The sequence below is a fragment of the Microtus oregoni genome, unplaced genomic scaffold, assembly GCF_018167655.1.
Source record: "Microtus oregoni isolate MIOR12 unplaced genomic scaffold, Mior012 000121F_ref0000216, whole genome shotgun sequence".
NCBI classification, from domain to species: Eukaryota; Metazoa; Chordata; class Mammalia; order Rodentia; family Cricetidae; genus Microtus; species Microtus oregoni.
Genome location: NW_024544753.1, coordinates 1,721,526 through 1,731,116, shown reverse-complemented (window position 1 = coordinate 1,731,116; position 9,591 = coordinate 1,721,526). Strand labels below are relative to the sequence as shown.

The window sequence follows — 9,591 nt, the reverse complement described above, 5'->3', positions numbered from 1 at the left end:
GGTTTGTATCCCCAGTGCGACTCCACTGGAGAAAGCCATCTTTCTCTTGTTATTGATTGGAGCTTGTGGTCCTTTCCTGTCAGCACTGTGCAGGGGATTTGCTTGCTGCCCCAGTCTCTGGGAGTGCACATATGTTAGTCATGTTGTGTCAAGAATGGTCTATGCCAGGGGGTCAAGGACATGACAGAGGAACCCACAGGGACAGCTGACCTGAGCTCATGAAAACTCAACAGTCTCTGTACCAACAGCTAGGGAGCATGAATGGGAACAACTTAGGCCCTCTCCCTGTAGGTGACAGTTGTGTAGCTTGGTCTGTTTGTGGGACTAGCAGTGGGATCAGGACCTGTCCCTGGCTCTTGACCTGGCTTCTGGGAACCTGTTCCCCATGCTGGGTTGCCTCACCCAGCCTGAATACAAGAGGAGGATCTTGGTCCTGCCTCAACTTGATGTGCTACCCTTTGTGGACTGCCACAGGAGGCCTGCCTCCTTTCTGAAGAACAAGTGGATAGGGAGTAAATGAGACAGGGGAGAGGGAAGGGAACAGGAGCAGAGGAGAGAGGGGAAACTGTGGTCTGTATGTAAAACAAATGAAAAAATATTTAATAAAAATTAAAAATTATTTAAAAATAAATGGTCTCTGAATGGTTTCTGTATTTGTTCCCATCAACTGCATGGCGAAGCTTCTCTGATGATGGCTGTACACGACACTGATCTATGACAGTGTCTTGACGACTCTAACAACATTCTGCTATACTCATAGTATCTTGTTCTGATTTTTTACAAAATTATCTCCGTCTCAAAACAGGCTAAAGTTTTCATTTAACGATTTCTTTTTCTTGGGCCTTGCTTTTCCTCTAATTTCATCTCAAAATTTCTTTTAAAATGGTCTATTTCAGGAATAGAGGAAGGAGAAGAAACCTAGGTCAACAAACAGGAAATGTTTTTAACAAAATCACAGAAGAAAATTTCTCAGACCCAAAGAAGGATATGCCTATATGGGTGGAAGAAACTTACAGAACACCAAATAGACGGGAATAGAAAAAAAAAGCCCACTCAGCACATAATAATCAAAACACTAAACAAAGAACAAAGAAAGAATATTAAAAGCTGCAATGGGAAAAGATCAAGTAACATATAAAGGCAGACCTGTTAGAATTATTCCTGACATCTCAGCAGAGACTCTAAAAGCCAGAAGGGCATGGACAGATGTGCTGCAGACTCTTAGAGACCACAGATTCAAGCCCAGGCTACTATATCCAGCAAAACTTTCAATAGCCATAAATGTAGAAAATAAGGCATTCCATGATATAACCAAATTTAAGTAGTATCTATCTACAAACCCAGTCCTACAGAAGTATTAGGAAAACTTCAAGCTAAAGAGGTCAACCACACCCAAGAAAGCACAAGGAATAAACAATCTCAAACCAGCAAATCCAAAGAGGGGAACCACACATAAACACCACCACAACAAAATAACAGGAATGAACAAACACTGCTCATTGATATGTCTCAAAATCACTGGTCTAAATGCCCCAGTAAAAAATAACATAGGTTAATAGAATATCTGACAAAATAGACTTCAAAGCAAAACTAATCTGAAGAGATAGGAAGGACACTACTTATTCATCAAAGGAAAAATCCACCAAGAGGACATAACAGGTTTTAACATCTATGAGCCAAACTCAAGGACACCCAAGTTTGTAAAAGAAACACTACTATAGCTTAAATTACACATTGAACCGCACACACTAATAGTGAATAATAAACTTCAACACCGTACTTCTCACCAATGGACAGGTCATCCAGAAAAAAACACTAAACAGAGAAATGCTGGATATAACAGATGTTATAAACCAGCCAGACCTAACAGATATTTACAGAACATTTCAACCAAAGACAAAAGAATATACCTTCTTGTCACCAAACTTTCTCCAAAACTGACCACATGCTCAGACACAAAGCAAGTCTCAACAGATACAAGAAAACTGAAATAACCCTCTGCATCCTGTCAGACCACCACAGATTAAAGCTGAATATCAGCACAACAGAAACAACAGAAGGCTTAACACCTCACAGAAACTGAACATTCACCGTTCAGCAAGGCTAAGATCAATAAAACAAAAGACAGCTCATGCAGGTGAGGATGTGGAATAAGAGGAACACTCATTCATTTCTAGTGCGAGTGCAAACTTGTACAGTCACTATTGAAATCAATGTGTCTTTTCCTTAGGAAATTAGGAATCAATCTACCTCAAGATCTGGCTATACCACTCTTGGGCATATTCCCAAAGGATGCTTCATACTATCTCAGGGACATGTGCTCAACTTTGTTCATTGTTTGTCTATTCATAATACACAGAAATTGAAACAGCTTGGATGTCCCTCAACAGAAGAATGGATAAAATTGTGCTACATTTATACAATGGAATGTTACTGTTAAATGAAACTATATCCAGGTGTGGTGGCTCACACCTTTAATCCTAGCACTCAGGAGGCAGAGGCAGATGGATCTCTATGAAAGTTCAAAGTCAGCCTAGACTACAGAGTGAGTTCCAGGACAGCCAAGGCTGTTACACAGAGAAGTCCTATTATGAAAAACCACCCTCCCCCAAAAAACTTACTGGTAAATGGATGAAACTAGAAAAAAAATCATCCTGAGTGAGGTAATCCAAATACAGAAACACAGAAAGACAAATATTGTATGTATTCGCTTATATGTGGATATTAACTATTAAATCAATGATAAACAAGTTATAATCTGTGTAACTACAGAAATTACATATAGAGTAAGATACTAGGGGCATGGGGGATAGATAGGTCTCCATAAGCAAGTGAAACAGAGAGCAACAGATCCAAGATGGCGGCCAGCAGGAGGCTGATGAAGGACAACCCTCCATATGCTAAGGGGGCCTTCAGAATTGAAATCAACTTTGCAGCAGAGTATCCATTCAAACCACCCAAGATCACATTTAAGACCAAGATCTACCACCCTAACATTGATGAGAAGGGGCAGGTATGTCTGGCAGTAATTAGTGCTGAAAACTGGAAGCCAGCCACCAAAACCGACCAAGTAATCCAGTCCCTCATAGCACTAGTGAATGACCCTCAGCCTGAGCACCCACTCTGGGCTGACATAGCTGAAGAATACTCTAAGGACCGTAAAAAATTTCTGTAAGAATGCTGAAGAGTTTACAAAGAAATATGGGGAAAAGCGACCTGTGGACTAAAATCTGCCATGAACGATTCCAGCAAGTTTGAGCAGGGCCCCCGAGCAGTGCATACAGATACCCAGCACAGCAGGACTCTGGAAAATTGACACGTGCCACCACCTGGCAGTTACTAACTTTCTACAGTTTTCTTAATCAAAAGTGGTCTAGGTAACCTGTAAAGAAGGATTAAAAAATTCACATGTTCTAGTTCTCCTTGCTTTGTTTTAAAAATCACTGCTTTAGTTTACTTTGAAAGAATGCCATTTCTTTTCCTGCCCAGACTCAAAGTTACAGTTAGCCCAGAAGGTTTAAAAAACAGAGTTGTGATTCCCTCTCCCCATCGCCTTCTTCTTTTTCAATCCCACTTCCACAGACTACGGCCCCAGCTCCCACAGAAGCAGCAGCCCTTCTCCTGTGCCACACTGCCTGTGGGTGATAGTTCAAGTCCGCTAATGCCATCTTAGTAATGTACTTACAAAAGATTATGAAACAATATCAACCGCCCAAAAGAATGTCTGTGCAAAGGGAAGCTGCTTTTACATAAAATCTTCGCAAAGTGTTTCCACAGTAACAGACTCAACGGGCAGACCCCACGCTCTGATCCCGTGGTCAGGCTGACTTTGTAGTGACCTTGGAGCAGAGAACGCTGTGCACTTGTGTGATGAATTCTCTCCAGTCAGCAGCCCTCCCTGCAGCTGTGGCAGATGACCTGCTGGTTATCCCAGGTCAAGGCAAAAGCCAGAATATTCTTTTGAAATCTCAAGCTTCTCCACCACCAAGCTCTGCTGAGATGTGCCAAGGAGCTCCCACTCCTCAGCACAGTAGGCCACCACTGTCGTTCTCCGCATGGTTTGCATCTTGTGGGATCAGCATTGGTGGCTTCTGCTTTGTAACCAGCTGCCCCTTCCTCAGAGAAGCTGCTGGTGCAGCCCAGGAACAGGACGGCCTTTCCCTCCCTCTGGATTCAGCCTTTCCAGGGTCAAGCTCACCTGAAGCTCACTCAGTAATATCCTTTTAATGTGTTTTATAGTGTTTCCATTGCCTTTTTTGTAGAAATAAAATTTGACCTTAGAATTTATCATTAAAAAAAAGAAAGTGAAATAGAATAGATAGTTGTGAATGGATTGGGTGGGATGGGGGACACTGGAATAGGAGAAAAAAGTGAGAAAGAATTGTAAAGAGGAGATGAAAGAGGGAATATAGGGAGAGATAACTAAAATTAGGGGCTATTTAAGGGGTAATATGGAAACCTAATACCTTAGAAATTTCTCAAAATATATACATATATGAAGATGTTGTGTTGCTTGTTTATTTCCCAGCCACTCAGATATGAAATAATCACACTGAAACTATATTAGTTGCAATACTGTATTTCTAGCTTAAGTGTATTTCTAGCTAGCTCTTACATCTTAAATTAACCCATTTCTATTATTTTATATTTTACCATGAGGCTCGTGGCCTCCCAGCAAGGTCCTGCTGGCAGCTTGCGTCTTTCTCCTTTGGCAGCTACATGGTGTCTCACTGACTCTTGCCTACTCTCTCTCTATATCTTTTTAAGCCTGGCTATATTCTGTTAAGCCATTGGCCAAAAGCAGCTTCTTTATTAACCAATGGCAATAAAACATATTCATAGCACACAGAGGGGAATCACACATCAATAATTTAAATGAAATTGCCAAATAATGGAGGAGACAGAGCCCCAACTAGACATCTCGTTACCAAATGAAGCTCTCAGTACCAAGAATGGAATACATCTAATTGAGTTGTAGGCCAAAGGGATCCCATGGGAATTTCCTGATGACATAGCCCTATTGCTGAAGACAATACCCACAGAACTCATTGAACATAGAGAAGTTGAGCTGATGCATATGTTGATCCTATATGCTAGTGTCTTTGGAAGGTACTCTGCAGGCTACCAAAAAAGAAATACAAATACCAAGCCAGCCACAAACTGTATGCTATATAATGGTGTCCTGCCTGCAGAATATGCTAGGGCAATGGTAGCACAAAGTTTGTAGAAGTAACCAACCAATATCTGCTTTGAATTAAGGCTCACTCCAAAAGATGGAACTCATATTTGGTGCTACTTGGATGACCAAGAGCCTGGGACTAGATAGCCCAGGGACCTAGGAAAAAACCAAATACTACTGTCCTACTAAAACAATGTAGCAAAAAACAAAATTGACTTCTAATGGTATTCTGCTGTACTCCTAGATCAGTGCCTTATTCAGCCATCATTGGAGCCATCATCAAAGAATCTTCCTTCTGTAGCAGATGGGAACAAATACAGAGACCCACTGCCAAACAATATGCAGAGAGGGAGAGAACTTGGAACGTTCTGTCCTAAACTGGATGTTTCTTTCAAATCCTCCCTCAGAGCTCAGGGAACCCTGTAGAAGAGGAGATGGAAAGAGAGTACGAGCCAGGGAAAATGAAGGACATCAGGAGAACAAGGCCCTCTAAATCAGGTGAGCAAAGCTCATATGAACTCACAGAGACTGAGGCACATTCAAAGGACCTGCAAAGGCTCTGCTCCAGATGGTGACCTAGATCTGAAAAGAAAAATGGATACAAGCCTCTGTCCCTAATGCAGATGTAATCTCCAATTGATAACCGCTTGCAAATAATAATTTAGTTTTTTTTTCCCCAAGGCAGTCTCACTGCGGAAACAACCTAGTCTTAAGGCTAGACGGCATGCCCAGAAGTAGATGGACAACAGAAAATGAACTCAGTGGTATCTTTGGAAGTTTTTTGTCAGGGATTTTTTTTTATCTTATTTTAACTTTATTTATATGAATTTTAAACTTTTCTTTCTTTTTAACCTTCAGGTTCTTCACTTATTATGGATATCAGTTTTTCTTTTTTATGGGATTCCTGCATGTGCAAATGAGTGTGTCTCTCAGTCTATATCTGTTTATTGTACCTTGGGGTCTTTCCTTCTGCTTGTTTTGTTTTATTCTAATGTGTTAGTTTTTGTTTTATCTTATTTTATTTTATTATTTATTTATTTATTTTGGTTTTTTTGAGGCAAGGTTTCTCTGTAGCTTTGGAGTCTGTCATGGAACTAGCTCTTGTAGACAAGGCTGGCCTCAAACTCACAGAGATCCTTCTGCTGGGTTTAAAGGCATGCGCCACCACCATCCAGCTTTTATTTCATTAGTCACTAAGAAGTTTGTTTTCTACAGCCTGGTATTGGCATAAAAACAGACAAGAGGATCAATGGAACCAAATCGAAGACCCAGATATTAATCCACACACCTACAAACACCTGATTTTTGACAAAGAAGCAAAAAAATATAAAATGGAAAATAAAAAGCATATTTAACAAGTGGTGCTGGCATAACTGGAAATCAACACACAGAAGAATGAAAATAGATCCATATCTATCACCATGCACAAAACTCAAGGCCAAATGGATCAAAGAACTCAACATAAAGCCAGCCACACTTAACCTGATAGAAGAGAAAGTGGTAACTATACTTGAATGCGGCAGAGGAGACCTCTTCCTAGATATAACCCCAGTAGCACAGACACTGAGAGAAATGATTAATAAATAGGACCTCCTGAAACTGAGAAGCTTCTGTAAAGCAAAGAACATGATCAATAAGGCAAAACAGCAACCTACATAATGGAAAAAGATCTTCACTAACCCTACATCAGACACAGGTATGATCTCCAAAATATACAAAGAACTCAAGAAATTGGACATCAAAAGAACAAATAATCCAATAAAAAATGGAGTAAAGACCTAAACAGAGAACTCTCAAAAGAAGAATCTAAAATGGCTGAAAGATACTTAAAAAAAAAATGTTCAACATCCTTAGTCATCAGAGAAATGCAAATCAAAACAACTCTGAGATTCCATCTTAAACCTGTAAGAATGGCCAAGATCAAAAACACTGATAACAACTTATGCTGGAGAGGTTGTGGGGCAAATTGAACACTCCAGCATTGCTGGTGGGAGTGCAAGCAGGTACAGCCCCTTTGGATATTGGTATGGCTATTTCTTAGGAAATTAGGAAACAAACTTTCTCAAGACCCAGTAATACTACTTTTAGGTGTGTATCCAAAGGATGCTTAATCGTACCACAAGGACATGTGCTCAACTATGTTCGTAGCATCATTGTTTATTATAACCAAAACCTGGAAACAACTTAAATGCCCCATGACCGAAGGATGGATAAGGAAAATGTGGTACATTTACACAATGGAGTACTACACAGCAGAAAAAAAAAATAACATCTTGAATTTTGCAGGAAAATGGATGGAGCTAGGAAACATCATATTGAGTGAGGTAACCCAGACCCAGAAGCGTATCCTATGTACTCATTCACAAGTGCTTTTTAGACATAAGGCAAAGAAAATCAGCTCACAATCCAAGAGAACATAGACAACAATGAGGACCCTAAGAGAGACATACATGGATCTAATCTTCGTGGGAAGTAGAAAATGACAAGATCTTCTGAGTAAACTGGGAGCATGGGGACCATGGGAAAGGGTTGAAGGGGAGGAAAGAGGAAGGGAGGTGAGCAGATAAAAATGTAGAGCTCAATAAAATAAAAAAGAAGTCAGTTTTCTAATGAAAGACAGAAAGGGGCTAGGTCCGGATGGGTGAGGAGCTGGGGAGGGACTGGGAAGGAGTTGAGGGAAGGGAAACTGTAATCATGATATATTATGTGAGAAAAACAAATCCATTTTCAATAAAAGAAAGCAGCATATAAATATCAGTACATTTCTCTATAAAATTCTCTCAAATAGGTATTACTAAAACAATCCCTGCATGTCTTATACTTGTCTTAAAATAGGCCACCTAACTGAAGAGGGTACATATATGGGAAAAATTAACATCATCAAGTTATCCTCACTACCAATGTGATCTGTAAAACACTTGGTATTTTTTTCACAGGACCAGAAAAATATCCTAAAAATAGAAAACTCCAAATACCCAAATCCATCTTGCACAAGAATAATGAATCTGGAAACACACTAATTCCTGGCTTTGAAATATACTAAAAAGCTGTTCTAGCTGAAACAACATGGTGTTAGGATTCATGAAAACAAACAAACAAACAAACAAAAAACAAACCACATAGGTCAATACAAGAAGATACATAGCCTAGAAACAAAAGGTAAAAATCTACAGCCAACTAATCTTAGACAAAGTTGCTAATGATAAACTTTAAATAAAGAATCCTATTTTCAATAAATGGTGCATGGAAAATTGGGTCATTACAGGCAGAAGAATAAAAAGTAGACTTGACTCAAAAAAAAAACAAAACAAAAAACAAAAATGCACTCATGACTTAGTATAATAGGACCTGAAGCTATAAAACCTTTAGAAAAAACAGTGGCAATACTAAATGGCATTGGGATAGGCAAAGATGTTTGGACAAAATTCACGAGCACAGGAACTCTTTGAAAGAAACAAGAGCAAATAAGTAAATGAAATGACATCAAACTAAAATGGTTTTGCACAGCTAAGAAAATAACAAAATGAAAAAGCCACCTAAAGAATGAGAGATGTTATTTGCAAATCATTCGCCTAAAATGACATGAACATTCAGAATATATGTGGATCAGTAATGGCATTCAGTAATGGCATACCAAAAAGGCAAACAAATTAAAAACCATCTAAATTAGAAATGTTCCAGAAACCTAAGTGGAAATTCTGAAAAGAAGACATGTAAATGGGCACCATGACAAACGACTCAGCATACTAAGTAGAGGGAAAATACAAATCAAAATCACAATACCATCTTACTATAGTACGAATGCTATTACAGAAAAGGCAGGAAGATTTGGGAAGAAAACAAATACACTTTTGGGAACAGAAATCAGTTCAGCTCTTACTGAAAGTTGTATGGAGTTTTCTTATAAAAATGGATCTGTCATGTGTTATGCTGCTGGGTGGGTATGTATCTAAAGTAAACAAAGTCAGCACATCAAAGAAATATGTGAACTCTTGCTTCAAGTAGCATTCATCAGCTGATAAATGGGTTTAAAAGACTATAGTGTGTGTACACAAAGGAACACTCCCCAATAGTTTAAGAGTAAAGTTCTTTCTGCAACAACATGAATGAAATGGAAAACACTGTGTTCAGTGAAGTAGGCAGAGCACAGAAAGACAAATGCTATAGGATTTCAATTGTATGTTAAAAAGAAATCTAGTTGTATAGAAGTAAAGGACAAAATGATGGTTACCCGAAACTGAGAAGCTGTACTGGAAGGAATTAAAGAACATATAAATAATCAGAAAAAAATCCTCATGTTTCATTTACTACAAAATCTAAGATGGAAATACTCTCTTACTTGAATAAATCACCATCAATTTCATAGATTATCCATTAATCTTAATATCATAAATCATACAATGGACCCAGAA

General features: G+C 39.0%; 1 protein-coding gene across 1 annotated transcript; it reads left to right on the top strand.

Annotated features, from left to right (window-relative positions):
* The first annotated feature begins 2,857 nt into the window (after positions 1-2,857).
* On the top strand, positions 2,858-3,175 carry LOC121444368 (ubiquitin-conjugating enzyme E2 L3-like). Its single transcript, XM_041646181.1, has one exon. The coding sequence runs from the start codon at positions 2,858-2,860 to the stop codon at positions 3,173-3,175; it is 318 nt and encodes a 105-aa protein (XP_041502115.1).
* The last annotated feature ends 6,416 nt before the right edge of the window (positions 3,176-9,591 follow it).